The sequence below is a fragment of the Echinops telfairi genome, unplaced genomic scaffold, assembly GCF_000313985.2.
Source record: "Echinops telfairi isolate 266 unplaced genomic scaffold, ASM31398v2 ScPeMD7_7469;HRSCAF=8507_1, whole genome shotgun sequence".
In the NCBI taxonomy this organism is placed as follows: Eukaryota; Metazoa; Chordata; class Mammalia; order Afrosoricida; family Tenrecidae; genus Echinops; species Echinops telfairi.
The window spans coordinates 67,214,198-67,240,427 of record NW_022111373.1 but is presented as its reverse complement, the minus strand read 5'-3'; the positions used below and the strand labels follow the sequence as shown (position 1 = coordinate 67,240,427).

General features: G+C 39.1%; 2 protein-coding genes across 2 annotated transcripts in view; one reads left to right on the top strand and one right to left on the bottom strand.

Annotated features, from left to right (window-relative positions):
• Positions 1-12,668, bottom strand: part of TMEM167A (transmembrane protein 167A) — a 33,552-nt gene extending 20,884 nt beyond the window's left edge. The window contains exon 1 of the mRNA XM_045285325.1: positions 12,612-12,668. Within this exon, the coding sequence (XP_045141260.1) occupies positions 12,612-12,614 (3 nt within the window). The 5' untranslated portion in view covers positions 12,615-12,668. The remainder of the gene's footprint in view (positions 1-12,611) is intronic.
• A 195-nt stretch (positions 12,669-12,863) lies between these two features.
• Positions 12,864-26,230, top strand: part of XRCC4 (X-ray repair cross complementing 4) — a 279,731-nt gene continuing 266,364 nt past the window's right edge. The window contains exon 1 of the mRNA XM_004703650.3: positions 12,864-12,906. The gene's annotated coding sequence lies outside the window, so the exon portion shown is untranslated. The remainder of the gene's footprint in view (positions 12,907-26,230) is intronic.

The following is a 26,230-nucleotide window of genomic DNA, read 5'->3' as shown; positions in this document are numbered from 1 at the left end:
CAATGGAAGAGGAGGATGGGGGAGTCTGCTTGTGTACAGATTTACAGGCTCCGAAACCTTAAGGAGCAGTTCTACTCTGTCCTATAGGGTCCCAATATCTCAGAATTCAACTGGTGGCAGTGCATATGGTTTTCTTTATTTTAGAGTCTTATAATGTGGATGTGTTTATGAAATCAAATGGGTTTATTCTCACAGATGAAGTCATATCATGCCCACGTTTGTTAGTGTGCCTTACACGAAAGCCATTTACCTTTCATTCACCTAGTGGATAGTCAGGATATGGTAACATCTTTGCATAAGGAATTTTGTTTAAGTTGTATAATTTTAACAGGCTGAGTTGGCCAATTCTACTGCATTTAACAAATTCTACTTTTTGGAAACTATTCTCCCCTATGCTTTGCATATGCCATTTGTTGCATATGATGGCTTGGTGAACTTACTTGTTCTTTCAGTTGAAACTCAAGGCCTACCTCCTGTGGATACTCCTCCATCCCTTGCCTGCATACCAAGCACATTTTAAGGTCTTTGCATGACTAATAAACATATACTTTCCTGTGATAGCACTCAGAGCTGTATAACTCTTTCCTCAATTTTAATGAGTTTTTACTGGACCTCTGTAACTATCAGTAAGTTCTAGGTGCAAATGGTTGATGTGTTCAGCTGCTAAGGCAAAGATTGGCGTTGTTAGTCCACCCAGAGGTACTTCAGAGGAAAGATCTGGCATTCTACTAAAAAAAGAAGAAAAATCTGCATGGAAGACTACAGAACATAGTTGTAGTCTGAAACATAAGTTGGCACGCTTTGGAGCAAACTTGTCACACTGGTTTTGGTCTTTGGGGCCCATCAAACTCACCAGTAAAGAATAAAGAACAATGCTAACGAATAAAAACATCAACGTAACTGGCAATAATACAGGTTTTAAGAAATGCAATGGCATATTTAATATTCTTATGTTTGGGGCTTAAGCTCTGTGGAGTAAAATACAGGTCTGAGGTAATTACCAGTCAGCATCCACACCTCTCCTCTCACCACTGGAACTCACATAAAATCCCACTCTACTGGGAAAGCAGTCACTGGCGAGTATGTATTCCTGACTTTAATTCCTAAGAGAGAGAATCAGGCAAAGAGCTGACAAAAAATTCTAAATAGTTTCCAAATCTAAGGTTTACCTAAATTTTAGTGAAAATAGCTCCCACATTTCATTTTGTATCCTAGGCAATATGTTTAAGATTACACAAAATTAAGAGTGACAGTAAAATCAAAAGTAATTAAAAAAACCCACAGACACTATTAATGTGATAAAACCATAATGCTCGAAACATTTTATCATTAATAAATATAAGTGAAAAAAATATTTTCTTATTTTAAGCAAACTTACTAGGTGTCTTCCAGTCAATTGGCAAAATCTTTTTTTTTTTTTTAATTGGCATAACCTTGTACAATATTCTATATCCAACTTTGGTGGGGAGTAATTGAGGTCTTAAAAATAAAAGCATTGGAAACAGCCAGAAAGACTAATGACTACTTGAACCCCAGCCTCCCTGACCCTGAAAACCGAAGAGCAAGACAGTGCTCAACAAAGTGGGAGAAAAAAGGTGGAGCATTTAAAAGAATACAAAAGACAAGGCTAGGGAAAGGTAGAACCCGACACTATAGCCTTCAGATACTCTGCATGCTGGGAATCGGACTTTCACCTTCTGGTTCACATTCAGTCAAACACACAGGCCCCAGGAGAACAATACCAGCAAGGTATGCACTCCTTATAGAATAAGCAACCATTTGAGATTTAAAACTCCTTATTTACAATATGCATTGATATTTAATAGTTAAGTTTGCTAAACTGGAGAGAATTTTATTTTTATAACTCCTGGGGATTGTTGCAGGCTGCTGAAGTGCTTCATCAATTAAGTAAAACATGAATGTTAGCAAAACAAAATAAAATCAGAGGCAGATTCTAGTCACACTAAATGGCATGTTTTCATATAAGCACTCGAACTTAAATGACTTTTTTTCGCATCGTTTTTTCCTCTCACACTGGCATTCTATTTTAGGATTACTTACTTGATAAATGAATAGAAAATATGGATGTCAATATTAGAATATTCCTACAGCTAGTTTGTAGAGTTCTAAATGATGAAGGTAAGGTGCTGTAAGGCCCCGTATGCTTCGTTTCTGATTGCAAATTCACATCAATCTTTGGTTTACTCTCTTTCCATTTCCACAGATGACCAGCGATAACCTGATATATGAAATACACTTGGTCTTTTTCTGTGCATAGAGACAGTCAAACTTGTTTTTAAATGACAGCATACTATATTCTGCTACCTGTCCCTTAAAGCAACAAGAAGCCCCGGTTTAGAAGAACTTCCTGTTATCACTAAGAGATCTCTTCATTGTTTTTAATAGTCTCAGGTAGGGTGATGGCTAAGGGAAATGGACCCTAGGGCCACACTGTCCATGCCTTGGCCATAAAATATTACTTCACAAAGTCCCACTCCATTTTCCTCCCAAATTGTACTAGATTTGTACTTGGAGGTAGGTCTTAGATATGGAATTGCTGCATCAAAGGGAAATAACATTTTGAATTCTGACTACTACTTTGTATTCTATAAAGGTTGAACCAATTTGTATTTTCACTTACTCTAAAGAGCTTTTGTGACATGAGGGGACTTCAAAAATTTTGCAGAAAAATTCCATCATTCTTCAATTCCATTTCCCACGAACTTTTTGAAATGTCCTCAGAGCATTAGATGCTAAAAGTAAAACTTTATTTCACTATTCTTATTGCTGCTGTAACAAATTAACACCATTTAGTGGCTCAAAATGATACACACTTATTATCTTTGGATTCAAATGCGGGTTGACAGGTGTTCCCTCTGGCGGCTGTGAGGAGCGCATGCATTTCCTTGTGTTTGCAGTGTCTGAAGGTTGCCTGTGACCCCACATCACTCAGACCTCTGATCAAGTAGGTAGTCATAACGTCTCACTTTGATCCTCTTAGGGTCCTTAATCCAGGAAAGTTTTCCCCATCTCAGATCCTTAATCACAGATGCAAAGTCTCTTGCAATGTAAGGTAAAGAGGCTTAAGGGAGTAGGACTTCTTGGGGGTGGGGCAGGGTAGGATGGGATGGTGGTCATTGTGCCTACCACTCTTAAAAACTTTTCGCTTTTATGAAGAGGTATCTAATAATTCCTAGACTCAGACTGCCTGTGGCATCTCCTGGAACAAATACAACCAGACCAGAAGGCCATGGGCTTGTGGACAGTGGCAGCCCTGCCTTGACCTTTGCTCATTACTCTCAAAATTTTGCTAAAACTGATAATGGAAGCTCCAAAGTTATTTTCTTCCAATGGCCATTTTTATCATCCCTTAGTCAGCAGATTTACTAAACTACTCATAGCTAATTAGAGCTTCTGAAAGCTTAAAATATCAGTTAATTTTTTTCTAACCTAAAATGAAATACTTTGAATAAGCATTCTAGAGTTAATCACAATGGATAGACCCTCTATACTAATAGAAATAATTTACAGACTTTCATTTGACTCTCGCTAAAATACACTTAGGAGCCCTGGCAGCTTAGGGGGTTATGGGCTGGGCTGCAAACAGCAAGGTCAGCAGTTTGAAACCACCAGTTGCTTTCTGCTCCCCACAAGGGCTGTTCTAACTCTGTCTTAAAAGTTCTTCTCTTTCATATAGGGTCTCTATGATTCCAAATAATAAATATATGTTAAACAATAAAATCCAAGATCAGAGAATTGTATTAGAGCTTAAACTCTTGAGCCCTCAGTTTGTAAAAGGCAGTGAAAGCTCCAAATCCATTTGCCAGAGTTCCCACACAGATTAAGCCTCCACTGAATTCCCTTAGATCATTGCCTAGGGATGGGGATATTCTTGCCCTCAGACAAACTGCACTGAAAAGTGGACCACTGCAGATATAGTTAAGACTGAAGACATTATACTTTTTTCTTTTGACCCATTTCTAATTTGTTCTAGTTTCTATTCACTCCTTTCTTTTTTAAAATTAATAAAGTATTTTATTGGTGGGTCTTACAACTCTTAAACAATCCATGCATCAATTGTATCAAACACATTTGTACCTATGTCGGCCATCATCATTTTCAAAACATTTTCTTTCTGTTTGAGCCCTTGGTATCAGCTACCTCCCTACCACTCTCATGGATCCCTGAAAAATTATAAAGTATTATTATTTTCATATCATACGAAAGCCCTACTTTCTTTTACATTGAGATTTTCCTGTATTTTATTTTATTGCCACTGATGGAGCTTTCTGTATGTTTTAAATATGAAATCCAGGATAGGCAAATCTATAGACAATAATGAGGTTAATAGTTCCTTAGGATTGTGGCAGATGAAGTTGGGGAGTAGTGAGGAATGATGAGTGTACAAGAATGAAGAAAATCTTGCAAAACTGACTGTAGTGATGATTGCTGTTTTAAAAAATGTATCTTTAAGATATTTTAATGCATTGTACAGTGTGTGAGTTATATGTCAATAAAACTAAAAAAAACCTATACTAATTAAATTTGGGTATGAAGGAAAAAATCAATAAAGGAGATCTTTTAAATATGTAAGATACTCTTAATGTAAACAACTCAAAAATATTTAATAAACCTTTCAAAACAAGTTTTTATCGAAAAAGCTAAAAGCAAAACATTTGAACTAGAGGAAAAATGGTATAAAGTCCAAGCAGTAAAACGGAGCACAGATTGAAAAATGAAAGAAGCACACTGGTAGGCTAAAAACAGTTTTGTCTCGAGCAGTGGTTCTCAACCTTCCTAATGCTGTGACCCTTTAATACAGTTCCTCATGTTGTGGTGACCCCCCAACCATAACATTATTTTCGTTGCTACTTCATAACTGTAATTTTGCTACTGTTATGAATCGTAATGAAATATCTGATATGCAGGATGTATTTTCATTGTTAAAAATTGAACATAATTAAAGCATAGTGATTAATCACAAAAACAGTATGTAATGATATATTGTGAAATATTTATTTTTAATTACAAATAAAAGAAATTTTGTCTTGAAGAACATGTGTAGCCTGGGTAACAGTCTTCACGCCGGGTACTCGTATGTGGTGTATCTGCATGTGTGCGGACCTGCCTGGAGACGGATAAAGGAGCAGTGTCTTGGTTCCTAAGACCATTGGAAATAAGCGTTTTCCAAAGGTCTTAGGTGACCCCTGTGAAAGGCTCATTTGACCCCCAAATGGGGTCGCAACTCACAGGTTGAAAACCACTGGTCTAGAGTGTTCTGTGATGACTCACTAACCATAATTTGCAGGTAAAATAACCAACTTTGATTAAATCTATAGTATTTCATCAGCTCTGATCACATGGCTCCATGTATTTTGCTTATTTTTACAACTATGACAAAAAAGGGTTAAATCAATTTGCTGATTAAGGAAATTCTTTACACACAGCAGTGTCTGGAAACGTCAAATGCTGGCTGCCTTTTATGTGAGTAACACATTTTCACTGGCCTATTCCTCTAACTAAAGATCAGTTTAAAATAAGAATTGAATACCAAGAACTTATAGTTTTGAAAATCCAAACAGTAACAAATTACACCTACTTATTTTATATAAAACTAGTTTATCCCTCTCTGGAGGTGGAGGTAAGAGAGAACACAGAAATGACACTCCTGACCTAGTTGCAATAAAAATTATAAAGCACTGGAAAAGTGGGTCAGAATTTTCATTTACAAATTTAGGTCAGGTCAGCAGTTTAAATTACCTTTTACTTGTAAATTAGCATGTGCTGCCACTGTTACTTCTTAAAGCAATGCATGGGAATACAGGAGTAAATGCATGCCTATATGTGAATGTACAATTGCATACATATACGCATATAGCTTTTGCCCAAGGATAGTAAGCACAGATGATTGAAAAGTTATTCACTAACATGTAGACACACTAAAAAAAATTTAAGTTTACATGTATAGACACTCAAACTTTGTTGCTTGGTATAAACTCATGATAGCAGACCAAATAGACAAGCTAGAAATCTTTAATTCAAAAGCAAGAAGCCAATCAAGTATAGTTACAGATCCTAAGATTAAAGATCTCTTCTAAATGCCAGGGACGACAAATATTTGCATTATTTAATGAGATAATCTAAGCATACAAACTAGTCTTTGTATAAATCAACATCTCCACTTGCCATTTTAATGACAATTGTAAAATGAGGGTGTTAGATTATATACATTGGATCTCACTGGTCCTGTTTCAAAGATAGGTAAGGTTTCTCTTTTTCCAATAAGAACTTTCAGAAATATGAATAAATTTAAGAAGGGGTACCCCAAAAATTCTGGAATTTTTTTTCAAACCTATGTATTTAAATTTTTTTACAAAACAACCTATCACCTTCAAAGTACTTTCCATTATACTTAATACATTTGTCAAATCTGGGATTCCATTCTTGGAAATATTTTTCAAACTCATCTGTTTGGATGTCTGACAGTGCCTCCCTTGTTTTTCTTCACCTCTTCTATGTCATCAAATAGCTGTTTCTTTATGACCCTTTTCAGATTCGAGGAAACAAAAACAAGTCATATGGAACAAGGTCAGGTGAGTGGGGCAAGAGAAGCAAGCTGTTTTAACCCAAAACTGGCACACTGAGATGGCTGCATGAGAAGGTGCACTGTTGTGGTATCAAAACCAGTCCCGTCTTCCATAAATCAGGCTTTTTTGGTAACACACCGTTATGCAATCTTTTCAGAACCTCTAAATAGATGGCTTGACTTAACAGTCTGACCTGGAAGAAAGAACTCTCAGTGCACTAGAAGTCAACATTTTCATCCTTAAGGGAAGTTGACGGAAATCCAGAATGAGGTTTGTCATCAATCAACATTTCACCTTTTTTGAAAAGAAAAACCACTCATATACTTGTTTTCCCCATAGCACTGTCCTTGTAAGCTCTGTTCAACATTACAACAGTTCCTGTGGCATTTTCTCACATGAACAGAAAACAAAATTTCACAGCTGTATACTGTTCTTTAATTGACCATAACAAAAAACGAGGTTCGAGCAAAATAGCTTTTATGAAAAAATTCACTGAGACCAGCGAGAACCTTCCCAGGAGATGCCACCGGGTGCACTATCTCAGAGTGAGTTTTTCGATGCTAGCCTAGCAGGAAAAATGCATACTATGAAAGCTCCGCTCTGCCCAGCGCAATTCCATTTTGTTGGTACCCCTTGTCTTTAGAAACACCTGCAAACTCTGCTCCCCACTGACAATACTGAGCATGGTTGGGCATTTCTGGTTATCTTCATCTCTATGTGGTGGTTTCGACAACTGCAAGTTATTTCCATTCTTAGTTTGAGATATTTTATTGATAGAGGCTAACCTTGGAGATACTGGGCAATTGGCTTCAGATTCTAATAAAGTAAGTCACATGGATTCTTTAGTTTCTGCGGTAGTTACATAATTCATGTCACTTTGAAGCTATGGGGTTTATGGAGTGTACAAGTGGAGTTTAGCTTGTTAACCACAGCCTGATGGTGACTCCTTGTGGGTGTGGACTTCTCATAAGGAGAGCTCTGGGAACCTACCCTTCTCTTCTCTCTCCTTTACCTTCCTGCTGACTGACCCTGATAGCTGCCAGAACCACAGCCGTTGGATCCACAAGCTTTTGCTTCCACAGGCCTGTGATCTTCCTGCATTCTGCATCATTGCATGTGAGGCTGAGTTTGAAGAGAGACTTATGGACTTGAGTTGGCCTGGGTGAGGATGTCTTCCTGACATACAATTATTTCTTGATATAAAGTTCTTACACATATGAGTGTCACTGGATTTGTTTCTCTAGTCAACCAAGCCTAATACAGTTTCCTAGTGCAAATAAAAGTTATGTCCATTCTTTAGTCTGTTAATAGTGCACAAGCACTCTGAGGACCGTCAGAACTAATAACATGATAAACACTAATAACATGATAGACACAGGCATGAAGTGAGCAAATACTGTTGAAAAATGGCCCCAAGAGACTTGCTTGCCACAAACTTTCTATTTGTAAAAACTCAGTACCTGTGAAGTACAAGAAAATGCCATTTCTGTATAAGGCAATAAGGCGCCAAAAATATCAGTAAGAGAAGGCATACATATACTTATGATTAAAAAGAGATAAAAATGAAATAAATGCATGTTGTTAATGAATACTTAGGAGAAACTATTCTGACAAAGACCAAGTAAGTCTGTCATCAAAAAGAGGACCCTGGTTTTGTGTTTTTTTCACTAGGGCTATGTAACAGATTAACACAAATTAGGTTGCTCCAGAGAGAAATTCATTCTTTCAATGATCTGGAGGCTAGAAGTCTGAAAGCAAGTCTGATACGTGGGTCATGTTCCCTTCAGAGCTTCTACGTGATCCTTCCTGGCCTTCTCCAGCTTCTGGCAGTGTGACTCCAATCTGTCTGGCATTCCTTAACCATCTTCTATGTCTCTCTTCTTATAAAGATACCATATCGATTACGGGCCTATCCTACTTCAGTATGACTGGGATCTTAACTAATTACATCTTTATGACCCTGTTTGCAAGCAGGTCACGTTCTGAATCCCAGGGAGGGCATGGAACGGAATTCAAGCTAGTACACCATGGTATGAAGCCTGGTTACCCATTAGAAATCACTAGGAGCTTTAGAAAATGTCCAGTGCCAAGACCTCGTTCCTAGAAATAACTCTCAGTGAGTTTTTGAGCATTTATAATTTCTACAAGCTCTCAGGCAGTTTGCACCATACCATAAGGGTTATAAACCACTACCTATATGAGTTTAGAGAGGATCTGCACCAACTCCCGGTTCCTATTAGCCCAAAGGCTGTGGCTCTACTTTATGGGAACCTTTTAGGGGTTCATTAGGTCAAAACCATTTTTATGTGAAGATAATGGGCTGTCGTTTGCATTGAGGTGCAAAAGCAGTGGTGAGTACAAGGGATTGCCATTTTAACCAGCACCCATCAATCACATAAGCCATCCTTTTCCTCTTGAATCCTCTCTGGAATTAAGGCGCTATTGTGTAGTAAAAAGGGAAAGGTTTTAGCTAACAAATAGAGGACAATTGGTTTAAACCTTAGCTTCATTATCGATAGGCAATGTGGTCTTGGGGACCCCCAATCATTTGCAACTTGGCTTATTGTTTCCAACTGGGTCTTCCAGGTTTTAATGTTCTATTTGAAGATGCCCTCCATAGTGTTACCAGCTAGTGTTATAAAATGTCTACCTTTTATTTGGCCCCCACTGAAACCCACTGCCATCAAGTTGATTCTGATTCACAGCTACCCTACAGGACAAAGCAGAACTGCCCTTTTTGTGTTTCTGAGGCTGTAAATCTTCATGGGAACATAAAACCTCCATCTTTCTCCCTCAGAGCAACTGGTGGTTTCCAAATGCTGTCCTGGAGTTTTCCCTTGCTGGAAAGCCATTGTATAAATCCCTTTGTAAGGCACAGCTCCCTTCCAGATTGGGGTCATCGCTCACTATTCCACCTGTTTAATTATTTCAGCCACACTTAGGCAGCCAAGTTCCTTTTTTTGGGGGGTGGTGGTGGTTTACAGCTGCGAGTGCTTTTATTTTCCCATGCAGAACTGCTAGTTCCTCTGTGCTATCAACTTTTTTTTCAACCTATCTCTGAAGGGACACTACACATACTTGGTTTAGCGATATAATGTGGGCATTACTTACTAGTGTGCAATGTTTGTAAGCATTATGTGAAAAAAATAACACACAGCAAAAAGGATAAGCTTTCTCAAGATTATTAATCAATAAAGGAAAAGAACTGGAAGTAATTCTAGAAATTGATATTTCTTAATATGGCTCTTTTATCCTCCTTCTGTTAATCCCCATCCAATGATTGGGTGGGGCCATGCAAGTAGGGTGTGTTAAAACACTATAATACAGATGAGCCTTGGTGGCTATTTCTGTGTAGATGAGAACTACCTCAGCAGAGGCATTCCCGGGCCTCTTAAAGAAAAGCCCCCCAAAAAACATGTCCAAATTCCCTGCCTGAACTGGTGGAGGTAGGAGACTGTGCCATGCTGAATACAGAGGCTGAGATAAGAAGACCATGAGACAGAGCAGCGGGGCAGTGCTGAGACAGTGAGATAGAGTACCTGCAGGTCTTCTTGGCCCACAGATACCAAGGGACTGAGGACCAGAAAGAGACTTGGCTACTAGCTGAAGAGAGGCGTTGCTATGGACCAATGACTGTATCCTGAGTATTTTTTGGCCCTTTTAATGTTTCTGATCCTGGTTTGTGGTAACTTGCTAACTTCCCTAATAAACCCTCCTAATTGAGATTGTTGCTTGTTGAGTTCTGTGTGACCATTGAAACAAATTATTGAAGCCAGCAGAAAAGTAGAGTGCCATGGGAAGAATTCTTGATGTCAGAAGAGGTAGTCATTATCATGGAGGTATTGCAACATGTAAGTCTAGGTGCAAGCTCACATACACATTTTCATTTTTTTAAACTGCCAATTAATCCTTGAAGCTTTGCTATGTCGCTCTTCCAGCTACAGTGCATTTTCTCCAAAATGCTGATGCCCCAAATTCAGAACAGAGTGAAAAAGAGAAATTTATCACTTGGGAACTGTTTCCATCATTCATGTGCATCTGATTGCCCCATCTTATAATTAAAAATACATCTTTATCTTTACCACTTTTATTTTTGATAGTAGCATAATTTCTGGTATATGGACACCAAGAAAGAGTCCTGGCTTCACTCCCTGTTAAGTGTGTGACTACAGGTGATTCAGCCTTTGTGTCTTCCTTCCTTAAGTGCTCCATAAGCATGTTATAATTTTCACTTGAAAAGACATGGCAAGACATTTGATATGCTGTTGATTGCAAACATAATACATGTATTGCCTTTACTAGTACATATTATTGTAAGGAGAGTAATATTATCTTCATCTTGTGCTATGAAGAAGCAAAATAATTCAACTGCAGCTTCTAAGATGATTTAAGACTTAAGGCTAAATCTCCCTGCTCCTTTTAAAATAGGGAGTCAACATTTTTAAGTAACAGAATCTTATGTTGTAGAAGGAAGGTGAAACAAGAGAATGATTTCCTTAGCTTGAGAAAGAAATCTGCCCAAACTTGACCATTTGTTTATGAGAAGGTAAACTTCTCTCAGCCACAAAAACAGGCAACAGTGAGTTTCTGATTAGGTATCTAAGGATTTTATGCTGTATGAGGTTCTGGAGGAATTTCTAGCAACATAAGCTTAGCAACTTTTCACTTGTAATAGTGAGTCTTGGCTTTCTTGGAGACATAGCTGTTTTTGGACACATGTTAAAAAGCATGCTTCCTTTTCCCAGAAATATGCTCATAAACGCAGTATTTGGCATATGAAAGTTTTAAGCTCACCTAAAGGCTGTAGATATTTACCATAACAAGGGTCATGGCTTTTGGGCACTGTGGTTGGGGATTTTATACTGGTAGTGGGACACAATGAGTTACTAAACACAAGGTCAGCAGTGTAAAGTACTAGCTGCTCCACTGGAGAAAGATGAGGCCTTCTACTCCCATCAGTCAGTCTCCCACACCCACAGGGGCAGTTCTACCCTGTCATATAGGGTTGGTATAAGCGGAATTAACTCAATGGCAATGCGTTTGTTTTGGTTTTCAAGGTCTCTGGTGGCACATACTCGTTGGGCTGCTACTAAAAGGTCAGTAGGAGTTCGACTGCACCATTCACTCCAAGTGAGGAAGAGGAGGGTTTCTGCTCCTGTAAAGAGCCTCAGAAGCACACACGGGCAGTTCTACTCTGTCCCACAGAGTCACTAAGAGTTGGAATCGACTCGTTGGCAGTGAGTTTTGTGACGACTTATCTCCCTCTGGGCAAGTTGGGTTTTCCAACTTTTCTCAGGAGGGGGGCACAAGAATTTATTTTCTCGAACTCTCGTGATTTACCTACGGCTCAAGCTTTTCTGACTTAACTAGCAAAGACATCTGCAGTAAAAGCAAATACACACCCGCCTTAAAGTGGGCGAGGGGGGTGCCAAGAAACCAAGGCCATAGCAACCACTCCAGTCACGATAAGCTTCCACAAGAGAAAACCACCTCTGCATGGAATCCCAGTCACAAAGACCTACAGTTTGTATATCTTTAAGGTAACGAGAACGGGAGCGGAGGAGCCTGGAAAGGACATAGAGCCAGGGGGGTGGAGGGAATGGAGGTGAGGAGTTTGGAGCGATACCATGCTCAAACAAGCAACAATGTCCAATCTGGAAAGAGAGATGAAAAGACGCAAAACAAATAAACAAAATACAAAAACTTCCAGCTCCAGGTCAATAACCACAGAGAACCTATGAAATCCATGGGCTAAGCCAAACCGGCGTATTTCTGGAAAGCAGTCTCCGCGGGAAGGGCCGGGCTCGCGACCCCAGATTTTTCCTTGGGCCGGAGACTGATTCCCAGGGGGGCCGTGCACGGGCCACATGGCCAGGGGGCCCGGGCACCCTCCGAGCCCCAGGAGAACCAAGCTAATGACGGGCTTCCTGGCCCGCGTATGCAGGGTCATCCCCCCCACCCTCCAGCCTCAGCCCCCGATGAGCCCCCTTGGCTAAGTCGCGACCCCACAGCCCGGGTGCTTACCATAGTGAGGCCGGCGAAGCCCCAGCCACATCACCCTTCCGGGCCCCGGGCGGAAAAGGCGTGCACGCCCCTCCTGCCCTTCTTGTTCTCTCTCGCCGTCTGGTTGGGCCGGACAAGGAAGCCCCGCCCGGATGCGTAGTTCCGACGCCAGGATAGGCTCTTTCCTCCAGGAAGAGGTAGGACCTAATCAACGTCACGCGGCCCGGCGGAAACAGTTGGTATTTCTCATTGGCTGCTGAACATCCTCCGTGGAAGCGGGCATATTGGAGCAGACCGGAAGTGGAGTCGTTGGGAGGTAGGTTCCGGAAGTGGGGCTGCTTCTAAGTAATAGTAATTGGCTGTGTTCTTGCTGTTTTTGCTTTTAGTCCCTGTTATTTCCCCCCAAGAACTCACTAGTGTCTGGAGTTTACGTGGCTTGATGTGTGAGCTCTTGGTCTTCCTCTGGTTGCTGGGTCACCAGAATTCCCGGCTTCATCTGCTAGGCATAAGGGCTTGCCTTTTGGCTCCTGAGGGAATCCTGGGAATGTAAAGCGCATTCGATATGCTTTGGATTGCTTGTGGCTAGCCTAGAATTCCACTTAAATCTGGAGGACTGTGTTGGGTACGCTGTGTGATCAGTTCTAACACCTGCTCTTCCTGCGAGTGTTTTTGCAAACTCGATTCCATGGGCTCTGAAACTCTTGGAATCTGGAGAGACTTTCTGTAATTGTAAACGGAAAGGAACTAACCTTTTCTTAGAGCAGTCACTGATCAGAGAAAATAACACATGCTTTTTTCTTTTAATCACTAGTACAATGTTTTTCTAGTTTCGTCTAATTTTACTAATTTTTTTAGGCTGGGCTCCCTTCCCTCAATTCTGTTTTATCCCTTGGCAATTTTTTGATGGACAACACTGTGACTCAGTCATGTTTGCATGATTTTTGGGATAATATACAAGTCAGCGGCATAGAGGATCAGGTAGTGAAGGTTTCTTTTCAGAATATTGCCAAAGTTTTATCTTACTGACTCAGAAGGTGGAGAAAGAGGGAGGATTCATAACCACCCTCATAGAGGTTCCAAGACTGTAGATCTTTATGAGAGCAGACAACCTCACCTTTCTCCTGCGAAGTGTCTACTGAGTTTGAACTTCTGACCTGATAGCTGTGCAACACCTAACTCATTAACCAACTCCAAAAACCCACTACCATTGATGACTCGGTGGCCTTAGATAAGATTTCTGGGCCTGTAAATCTTTACAGGAACCGACAGCTTCAAGCCTACAGTGCCATCAGAGCTCATTAAACCCACTGCCCCAACAAGACTCACTGCTATGGGGTAAATTCTGCTTCATGGCAACCTTGTAGTACAGGGAGGACCTGGCAGTACGGATTTCTGAGACTGTAATTTACAGGAATAGGAAGCCTCATCTTTGTCTTGAATAATGCCTACTGGTTTAGAACTGACTGATACTGCAGTTAGCAAAGAAATGTGTAACCACTATGCCACCAGCCCTCCAGAAATCCATTAAAGTAAGGAAATAAGAACCTTTTGTACCTGTTCTGATTTACCAACAAATTCAGCTTAAAGAGACATATAGTAACAGATCTTGTTTTTGATCAGGAAATTGGCTGTAGGAGAAAACATTTGTTAGTTTCCATAACTCAAAACCAAACCAACCATCACAAGTCAATTATGACTTAGCAACCCTGTAAGACAGGGTACAACTAGTGTTTCAAAGGTTTACGGAATAGATAGCCTCATATTTCTGCATAGTGGTTGGCAGCTAAGTTCAAACTGCCGACCTTGTGGTTAACAGTTTAACATGTGGTTCACTATGCCACCAGATCTGGAGTTACCCATAGTGAAATGTAAATCTCAAGTAGAGGCTGATCATATTTACTGTAAAACAGCAAAAAAGTTCATCTGGTGAGATCTCTGGGGAGTCCATAATTGAGCAATATGTCCATTAAGCACATAAACCCCTTGCTTTTGCTTTTGTTTTTAATAGTCCTTAGTTTAAGGACTAGTGTATAGCAATTTTAACTATTTCAATAGACTCCTTTCTGTATCTCTTCTCTGGATACTCATTTCAAACCAACTTTAAATAGTTTGCTCCTAACAAATCAAATTGCTAAGAGGGTCAGTGAAAAAGAAGAAGATCCTTAACTAGATGGACTGACACAGTGGCTTCAACAAAGGGCTCAAACCTGGCAACCATTGTGAGGATGGTGCCGGACCAGCTAGTGCTTTGTTCTGGTGAACCTAGGATCACTATGAGTTAGAACTGACTTGGAGGCAAACAGCAACAAAACCCAAACCAAATCAGATTACCATCCCTTTTAAAAAATTGATGGTCTTTCTCATCTTGAAGAGTATTGTCCAATTTGGCTTTATGGCTTCCTAGAGTTGTTTGTCAAAATAATACATTTTTCTGTGCATGAATTTACAGTGCTGTGAGGATTAAGAGAGTTAACACAAGAATTCATCTATCCAAGTGCTTAACATGCAATAGGCTTTCAGTACAGCCAGTCCATGGGAGAAAGACAGGTCTACTCCCATAAAGGGTTATAGTCTTGGAACTCACGGAGGCAGTTCTACCATGACCTATAAGGGTGTTGTTATGAGTTGACATCTACTTGATGGCACTGAGAGTTCGAGGCTGTTAATAAGTCTTGATTGTTACTCTGGGCCTGGCTTTCTCCTTTGCTAACTTAAAAGCTTCAAGGAAGGAATGAGGATAGAAAGATGAGTGTACATATTTGTGTTTGCCACCATCAAACATACCACCTTCTATCTAGTTCTCTTCTTACTTGGGTCCAGGATTAATGATAGTATTGTTCATGATGGGCTTACCTGTATATCATTGGCCTTTTTAATTCACTTACTTTTGTATATAAGAGGGCTTCAGAAAGCTCATGGGAAAATTTTATTATCTTTTAATTCCATTTTTGCACAAATTCTTTGAAGCCTCCTTAGATAGATATGTGTCTCTTTAATATCCACAATACATCTGTGAAGTAGGACATTATGTGACTTGGACATTGTACAAATACTTTATTAAAGCCAGATGGGAACCCACTTCTGGTTGTCTTTCATGCTGCCTCCCCTGCTAAGGCTGCTGATGGAGCAGGAAATGGTGGGGGCAGCAGAAGCAGAGAGGAAGTGAAAGATTAGGTAGCAGCGCTTGGCCACCCCCCCCCTCCCCCTTTATCCCAGCCACGTGAGCAGCAGGGGCACTATGGGCCCTTTAGCCCTCCAACAGCCAACACCCCCCTGACTGCACGACAAAATTCAAGAGCCCATGCCAAAGCCATGCCCTCTGTCTCACCTGCCTGTATCCTACCTGCAGTCCAATGCGGCAAGAATTTCATCTTGTTTTTGTTGTTATTATGTGTCATCGAGTTGGTTGTGACCCTTTGCATGACCCAAGGAAACACTGCACAGTCCTGTGCCATCTTGGTCCCTGAGCCCATTGTTGCCAGCTCCTGTGTCAGTCCGTCTCATTAAGGATGTTCTTTTTAGACACCCTTGTCCACATTACCAAGCTTGATATCTTGCTTCAGGGACTGGTCTCTCCTGACAATATGTTCAAAGCGTGTAAGACAAAGCCTTGCCATCTTTGCCTCTAAGGAGCACCGTGGCTGTACTTCTTGCAAACCAGACTTGTTTGTCCTTTTGGCAGTCCATAGTACTTTCAATATTCTTCTCCAGCACCAAACTTCAAATGCATCAATTCTTCGATCTTCCTTATTCAGTTTTCACATGTCCGATTTTCACATGCATATTAGGCAATGAAAAATACTATGGCTTGGGTCAGGTGCACCTCTGTCTTCAAAGTAATAACATCCTTGCTTTTCAAAACTCTAAAAAAATCTTGTGCAGCATATTTACCTAATGTAATACATCTGTTTATCTCTACTGCTGCTTCTATGAGCATTGATTGTAGACCCAAGCAAGACAAAAATCCTTGACAACTTCAACCTTTTCTCCATTTATTGGGATGTTACTGCATCTTCTTGTGTATAAGCCGAGTTTTTCAGCACATTTTTAATGCCATTTTTGTGGTAAAATTAGGTGCCTCAGCTGAAATTCGGGTCAGCTTGTACTTGAGTACATACGGTATTTATTGGTCAGTTGTGAGGATTTTGGTCTTTACATTGAGTTGTAATCCATACTGAAGGGTGATATGCTTGATCTTCATCAGCAAGTCATTCAAGTCCTCCTCACTCTCAGCAAGAACGATGTCATATCCATATCAAAGATTGTTGAGAAGTCTTCATCCAATCCTGATGCCACATTGTCCTTCATCTGAAAGTCTTTAAAGTCATTGTAGAAAATAATAAACAGAAGGAGACCTGCTTTCCTTTAAAAACAAAACAAACACTCAGGGGTCAAAGATGTGGATGTGGTTGGACATTGCCCCAAGGGCACTCAGTGACAAACACCTGTATTGAAAGGTTTTGCCTCTTCAACCGTTTATTTTTCTGGTCCTCATCCAGCCTGAAGTTAAGATTCTTTTTGTTGGTGGTGTTTTCATTTTTAATCTCTCTCATTCAATGTATTTCTCCATGGTTTTAAAATTAGGACTCACGAAAGTTTTGTTCGGCCTGCATGCTATTTTTCTCAACGTATTGGCAACCCTGTTTCACTCCCAACATCTGCAACAGGAATCCTCTAAGGAGTTTAACGAGTTATCTTTTTCCCATAGCCCTATTTTTCTTTTTCTAAATTGTGAATTTACACCAATACAATTATTGCAGCACACTCCTCTCAAACTGCTCTTTTAGTGTCACTTGGTGTTGCTCATTGTTAGGTCTGAAGGTATTTGAACTTCAACCAACTTTGACACAGATGATCACTCCCCTGTCCTTGTTAAGTCCTAAAAGCAGCAAAAGCTATAACATGTGTGTGGTGATTACATAATCTGGCGTCAATTTGGGACTTGAAAGGATTAAGAGTGAATGGGTGGAGTCTAGTCTGTCAATCAGATCATAGCCAATGAGGCCTCTCTGGGGGCATGGCTTTCTCTTGAGAATTCTGGGAATTCCTGGATTTCCTCCTTGGTGGCAAGAGACAGACTCTTGGCTCACTCACTTGGAGACTCTCTACTGACAAAACACATGGCACTATGACAAAACACATGGCACTACCCTTGGAACTGGGGAAGCCATGTGGAGACCCCTGTCAGCACTGAGATGCTTACAACGCCACTGATCCAAAGACATTTTTACTCACTGGCCGGTGATGCTCCTGCATTCGGCATCATTGCATGTGTTTTGTGAGTCTGAAGAGGACTTTATAGATTGGATCAGACATATGGGCTAATATTGGACTTATGGACTTGATCTGGAATGAGCTGGGACGTTTTCTCAATATTCAATTGCTCTTGTTTATAAACCTCTTTCTTATATACACATGAGTGTATGTGAATTTGTTTCTCTAGTCTATCCAGACAAACACAGTGCCCTCTATTAAGGGCAACAGACATGCCCTATTTGCTTAGTCCCATCAATCATTGGTGGGGGTTACCGAGACATGGGTAGAAGAGCCGTATTAAGACATTTCACTGCTTCACAGTGGCCACATAGAACTCACGGACAATACTCCCTGTTCTCAAGTTTATTAGGGAACCTAAGATATTATAAGTCATGATCAAAAATGGTAAAGATACAGTTATTTTGTGTGCAGTACAACTTTTCTGGCATGCCTCTCTTTGGCAACTCAGCCATGTGGGCCCTTAGCTTCTGCCATTTTTTGGTGTTACAAAGCTCCTAGACCCCAGATAAATGTCCAAATAGCATCCCACTCTTTCCAACCTTCTGCCCGAAGGCATTTACTTTTACTTATTCCATAGACCAGCAAGCTGACGCTGTGGCTCATGGTTTCATGGCTTCAGCCTCTGGTGCCCCTGCTGCTGCCACCACTTACAAGGGCAGGGATCTTGGACATACTCCACTTTGTAGCTCTTCTTACTTTATGGTACTGGATTTCTCTGTCCCAGCTTCTGAAATGGCTCACTTTGTACCCAGCAGAAGGGCAAAACCGATTAGTCCTGTCATTACAGTCTTCTATACTATATTTGCCATGATATTCTCTGTTACCTCATGTGCATGTAAAAGTCGGACAATGAATAAGGAAGACTGAAGAAGAATTGATGCATTTGAATGTGGTGCTAGAAAATAATATTGAAAGTCCCATGGACTGCTAAAAAGACAATCAGATCTATATTGGAAGAAGTAAGGCCAGAGTGTCCCTTAAAGGCAAGGATGGCAAGACTTCATCTTATGTATTTTGGACATGTCTCCAGATGTCCCTGGAGTGGGACATCAGGCTAGGTAAAGTGGAGGGGCATAGAAAAAGAGGAAGACCCTCAATGAGATGGATTGGCATTGGCTGCATCAGTGGGCTCAGGCATAGGAAAAATTGTGAGGATGGCACAGGACTATGCGGTGTTTCAATGTGTTTTGCATAGAGTTGTTATGGATTGGAGCCAGTGGACTTGACAATGACAGCACCACCTTATTTGCACACTTCCCCCCACTCATTTGGTGCGAGCTACAAAAACTTTGGATAGAAGAGCTAGCCCAAGTATTTTTACTTCACTGAACTGTTTTAGGCAGAAACCAAATCTCAAATATTCTTCACTAAGAAAGAAATAGCAAAGTGCCAATGACATTCAATCAGAGGTGGAAGTCATAAGACCCACATATATCAGGCAGATATTGAGTTCTGAAGGTGCCCTCATGGCATAGTGAATTGATTATGCCTAGAACTTATAACCACAAGATCTGCAGTTTGAAACCACCAATGCTCTATGGAAAAAAGATTAGTCCTTTTGCTCCTATTATGATTTACAGCCTTAGAAACCCAAAAGGGCACTCTACCCTGTCCTATATGGTTGCTATGAATCAGAATTGACTCAACAGCAATGAGTGTTTTGTTGAGTTCCACCTCTCACAGGTTTCATTCTGTTTTCCGCACTTGATTTCCTGGCACTCTGGATTTCTTTCTACTTCATATGTTGCTTCTTACCTGTCTCCTTCGAGGGATCCTTCCATTATTCCTGATTTCTTTTTGCTGAAATGTTCCAAATATTGGTCTTTGGTTCCATTCTTTTCTTCTCAATATTTCTTCTTGGTATATCATCTAATTTCCTGTTTTTTAGTACTAACTGAATATTGGTTAGTCCTAAATTTATATTCCCAGTCTTCATTCTTTCTGAACTCTAGACTTGCATATCCAGTTGTCTACTTTTGCATCTCTACTTGATAACTACCTCTACATCTAAAAGAGATCTCAAACCAAATAAACTCTCCCTATTTCCCCAAACATGTCCCATCCCTTCCTATCAGTTGATGGCAACCTTACATAACTAGTTACTCAAAGTTAAATCTTGGGAATCGTCCTTGATTCTTTATTTTCTATTATACTCCCCAAATCCATCAGCAAAATCTGTTGGCCTTCTTGATCTAGAATGTGGCCATTCCTACTGTGTATTCCTATGAATTCACAAAAATGCCCTTGCTTCTATTTCTGTTAGCCTTTATCTGTTCTCTCTTCTATTACATTGAGTTTTCTAACTGATTTCACTATATTCTTTACCTTACTCTAACTTCTTCTGTAACGTACAACAGTAGAGTAATACTTTAAAGATGTTTGCAAATTGTATTTAAGTTTTGATTGAACAATGAATTGTGTGATATATGGATTAAATGCCAATAAAACTGTTAAACATTGTATTTAGGTTCTAAATACAGAGTAACCACAAAAATTAGTAAAATAATATATTTATTATAAGTGGGTTTGAATTGAATTGGGCAGCATTTGCTTGAATTTATCAGAAAAGGGCATATTCTCCATAGGATTCCTAAGGCTGTGTGTGTGTGTGTTTTAACTTTATGTTGTGAATTGCGTGAAGGCTTGTGGTGCCATATTGTTTTCCACAGTGTCTGCGCATTTTACAAACCCAACAGCAGTGCATGAGAGTTCCAGTCTCTCCACACCCTCTGTAAAATTTGTTTTCTGCTTTTGTTTTTTAACTTCTTTATAAAGCTGCAGTGAGATGATATCTTATTTTGATTTCATTTATCTAATTGTAATGATGGAGAGCATTCACTCTTATGCTTGCTGGCTGCCTGAAAGTCTTCTTTGGTCAAGTGTCTATTTATGTTCTTTGCCAATTTTAAAAATTAGACTGCCTTTTTCTTGTTGAGGTATTGAAGTTTTCTGTACCTTTTAGAGATTAGACCCTTGTCTGATAATGTCATTTCAAGACTAAATTTATGAAACTGACTGTCACATCTTTTTTTGTGGAATGGCTGTTGGGTTCATGATACTGACTTTTCAGTTAGCAGCCAAATCCATAGCCCTGGTGTGAGTTCAGCTCCTTGACGGTCTTCCTCTTTTTTGGCTGACGCTCTGTTTACCAAGCATGATATCCTGTCCCAGAGTGAAGGCTCTTCTGGTAATGTCCAAAGTACATGAGATGAAGTACAGCCATCATTGCGTCTAAGGAGCATTCTGGCTGTACTTCTTTCAAAACAGATTTATTTGTTTGTTCTTATGGAAGCCCATAGTATTTTCAATATTCTTTTTCAGTGCCATAATTCAAATTTGAACTTACAGCACTATAGGTGGTTAATGCATTTTAAAGCCCTGTGAAATTTGTTCCTGGTTGCTTTTGAAATGGCTAGCGCTCATAAGAAATTGAGGCTTACTCTTTTTTTTTATTCCACTGCCTAAGACTGGCTGAAATCATTGGAAGAGGAGACTCTTGTTATTAGCATTTTTTTTAATGTTGATGAAGTTGAGCTTATTTTGGGGAGGAAAATACTGCTTATTTTGATTTACATGACCAAAAAAGAATAAATCCCGGTTAAGAATCTGTAACCGCTCATGTTTTTTACTAGAGGCCAGCCCTGCTATTCACTTTAAATTTAATTTTGCTTGTGTGCCACTGGGAAACCCTTGTGCTAACAGGATATTGCAAGTATTTTCTCTCACTAATATAGAAATTTACCTTTAATGATGAGTCATTTATGATTAGTATGTAAGTGTGATCTTTGATATACCATATATACTTGAGTATAAGCTTAGTGTTTTTTTTAAATGCAGTTTTTGTGGTAAAAGTAGGTGCTTTAGCTGATATTCTGGTTGGCTTATACTTGAGTATATACGGGGTATAAAAATAGAGAAACTAGCTTTGCATATAGTACATTATTGAATCCTAGATAATGAGCTAAAATTCCCACTATACTATATGATATGCATTCTGAATTTCAACTACCCTTTGACTATCATACCGGGAAGCCCTAGTGGTGGTGTCTGGAAAGCATTGAACTACTAACCACAAGGTCCACAATTCAAGTCCACTAGCTGCTTTGAAGGAGAAAAATGAGACTTTTTGCTCCCATAAAGATTTACAGCCTTGAAACCCCATAGGGGCAGTTCTGTTCTGTCCTTAGGGTCATTATGAGTCAGAATAAACTCAACAGTAGTGAGTTTGAGGCAGAAGGAATTGTTGGCACTGGCTTGAGGTTTTGAATAGGATCCTTTTTGCAGCCTGTGAACCCACTTATTATAACTCTGCCTAATTTAGGACTAAACACAGACAAGGAAGGAATTTGTTCAACTGTAGAAATCCTGCTTCGGTATTAATGGTGAGGTTGGAAATGATGAGATTTGAGATTATCTAGTATAAATGTTATTTGGACAACAAGTAATTTGTGCCCCATTTCCTGAGCTTTATAAGCCCTGTAGAAATGCCCAAAGTATTGAAATAAGCACAGAATTCAATCTGGTCTTTGTGTGAGAGGATGCTATTAGTTATCTTGTAATTCAATCTGGACAGTTAATGAGGTTTTTATTGACTAAGGAAGGACTTTGTTCAACTGTAACGGAAACAAATGGGAAGAAATAAGATGCAGCCATTGTTGAAGACACACAGCGTGAAGACGTGCTGGGGCATGTCAATATTTGCCGTAACATTTGGAAGTTGCCAAGTTCCTGTTTAAGAAATGTGACTCTACCACCGAATGCAGTATATCAATAAATAAGGAATATGTCCAAAAGAGCAGCTGCTCAGGGAAAATAGGATAACATCTGTCTAAACTTGGGAACACTTAAAAAGTTAGAAGTTTAAACATTCATTGATGACTCTTGGTAATTTGTAGGTAGATTCTAGTTCAAAGTGCTATGGGACTAATTTCCATATGTGGGTTTAACTTAAATTTAATTTTTAAAAAGGATAGCATGGCTGTTATGTCTAACTTTATAAATTAGTTATGCTGTGATACTCATCTACAAATGCAGTAATAATGAAAACTTATTTAGAAACCAACCTCTTCATTTTTGAAGAAAGAAAAAAAACATTGTTAAGATTGATTCAGGTAATGACTTACTTATTACTTTTGGGAACCAAAAGTTTGTTCTCTGAGAACTTTTTATGGCCTCACATAAAGTAATGAAATTTGTCTTGGTTATGAACTGACAATTGTGTATCAGGAAAAAAATCTGTTGAGTAAACAGCAAATTAGGTTGATATATTCAGTTGGCTATCACCTGAATATCACTGTAACTTAACAAAAACATTTGTTAAAGAGACATTTGAAGCTTTTTTGTTGAGTCATTAGAACCAGCACTATTATACATACTTGCAAATGGAGACAACCAATTTACTTATAGATTTTCATAAGAGGTTCATGAGGACCTACCCATTCTCTTCAGTGTACTAATCAGTGGTAGAAGATAAAGTGGTATACTTTTTAAATTTAAATACAGTTAACAGAGAATTTGCCAATATTCTGTGGTGTAAGCTACTGAGCTTTGAGGAGAAAACATTAGATTGATTGGTTCCTGACTTTTAAAATTTAAAGAACATATTTTAGCATGTAACCAAGCCTTGAGCCTTTGTTTAGCATGGACACTAATATTATAATTGCGTTTCTTTCTAGTATCTTTAGGGCAGTGCAATCATTAGGGATTTTAGGAGGATGTTGTGACCACCAGGGGACATTGTCAGAGAGGGCAACACATTTGTGCAGACATTTATTTATTTATTTTTTAAAAATCCCTCTAGTTAAAACAACATTTTTCATAAACATACTATACATATATCAATATATCTATAAGTCTAAAGCTCTACGGTAATTTACTTTTTGAACCTTCTAAAGAGCTCCTAAGGAGCACTGTGGAATAGTGGTTGCAAGTTGCACTGCGATACACAAGGTCAGTAGTTCACAACCATTTCAGCCACTCCCTGGGAGAAAGACAGGGCTTTCTACTATCTTAAAGAGTTACAGTCTCCATAATCCACAGGGGCACTTCAACCCTGTTGGCTAGGGTCACTACGGGTGGGTCGGCATTAGCAGTGAATCTGGTTGTTTTTGGAAGGAGTGCCTGTCAGAGCCACCATTTCTCAGTCACAATGGTGGTTTCCTTCTAGCATTTTAACTACAATATTGTGGTTTATTAGTATTTTAAACCAGTCATTCTGGTGTTACCCCCTCTAACAATGTCCCCTGGTGGTTACAATACCCTCCTAAAATCCCTAATGATTGAACTGCCCTAAAGATACTAGAAAGAAACGCAATTATAATATTAGTGTCCATGCTAAACAAAGGCTCAAGACTTGGTTACATGCTAAAATATGTTTTGTAAATTTTAAAAGTCAGAAATTAATCAATCTAATGTTTTCTCCTCAAAGCTCACTAGCTTACACCACAGAATATTGGCAAATTCTCTCTTAACTGTATTTAAATTAAAAAAGTATACCACTTTATCTTCTACCACTGATTAATACACTGAAGAGAATGGGTATCAATAACTTCTTTTGAGAATGAAGTAGTAATTTAAGAAAAAGGAGAAAAATTAAAAAATGGCTTCTGCTTGGTTAATATCTTATAAATAATGTAATTTAATGTAGAAGAATTTAGACAACAAACTTGTTGATATTCATGTAATCTAATATAGTTATATAATTTATAACTATATATGTTGCACATTATTCTATGAGTAAAATTGATAGTAAAATTATTAAGGATTCTATATGGTCAAATAATGGAGAAGGTTCCATGGGGTGAGGGAGGTGACACTTTGAGTTACCACCATTGTTGGATTATCCAGTAAGCAAGGCAAGCATGAGCTTACTTGTGTTTCTTTATAACTGGTAGTGAATAATTTCATATTTTTTTCACGATATCAAAGACTTTCCTTTTAGCTATGACTGGCATCTCTCTCTCTGCTAACCCCACGGCACCTTCTTACAGAATCTTCAAAGCCTTTTTTAAAGTTTTAATGCTTGATAGGGATGGTCAGCATGGCTTGCTTGTGTCCATGTACTAATCTGTAATGAACAATTGTCCATGTGAGACTGTTTACAGTAGATTAGTAAGCAATTAAAAATAAGCTCCTGTTTATCATGCTTATTGGGTTTCCTACTCCTAGTTACCTCATTGTGAGCCCTGGTGCTATAGTGGTTAGCATTGGGCTGTGATCTAAATGGTTGTCAGTTCAAAACCACCATCAGTTCCGCAAGAGAAAGACTTGGCTTTCTACTCTCATAAACAATTTCAGTCTTGGAGTCCCACAGGAGCGTTGTCATGAGTCAGCAATGACTCTATGAGAGTGAGTTAATTTTTTGTTTTTAAATACATTCCATGAATGTAGTGAATCATACAGGAGCACTGTAATGAATATTTCTTAAGCATAACCCAAATCCTTGAGGGAATGAATTACTGGGCCTAGAGTAATAGGAACCATAGTCTTTGGAAAACCAAAGTCTGTTATCATAACATAGCGCACAACGACAATAGTCCACATCCTGCTAGGTGTAAGGCGACCAGACGTCCAGCTTTGGGCAGGACAGTCCCGATTTTTAACAATTTGTCCCACGTCCCACGGCGTTTTAAAAAATCCCGATTTTTGGAAAGAATGCATGACAAGCTAGGGAACAGTGGGAGAACGGGAAGGGAATATACAGTTTTCGGCTGCCATGTGGCTATTTTGCCAGGATATGAGTTTTATATTATTTTTATTAATTTTATAATGTTAAGCTTTAACAATAACAAATTATTGTTGAGCACTGATTATCAAGAACTGCTTATCAAAGTTCACATTGTTGGTCAGTTGTTAGAATTCGACCGCCATTGTTTGGACTTATTGAACAATGGCATTTTTTGGCATTGTCAACGACGAAAACATTTTGTAACTGTCTCTCAGACGATACACATGTACTGCGTGCTAGTGCTAGTTAAACAAGTGATGTCAGCAAATCAGCTATTTAGATAATTTAGGTAAGTAATTTATTTATTTCATAAATACATAAATTTTCTTGAATTTAGCAGACAGTACTGGAATGATGGGCAAAAATTATTCGATCATATTACTCAAAATTTCCCATATAGTATTTCCAAAAATGATCTTTTTAACGAGACATCATTATTAAAAAATATATACTGATAAGGAAAAGGTTAAATCTTGGACATCAGCAAAAATCACAATAGAGAACAAGTGGTTAGAAATATTTCATTATTTTGAAACAAACCATGTTCCATACAATAATGCACTAAAAATTGTGGAGTGCGCGCTGTCCTTACCAGGAACTAATGCTGCGACTGAACACGTTTTTTTCTACGGTAAAT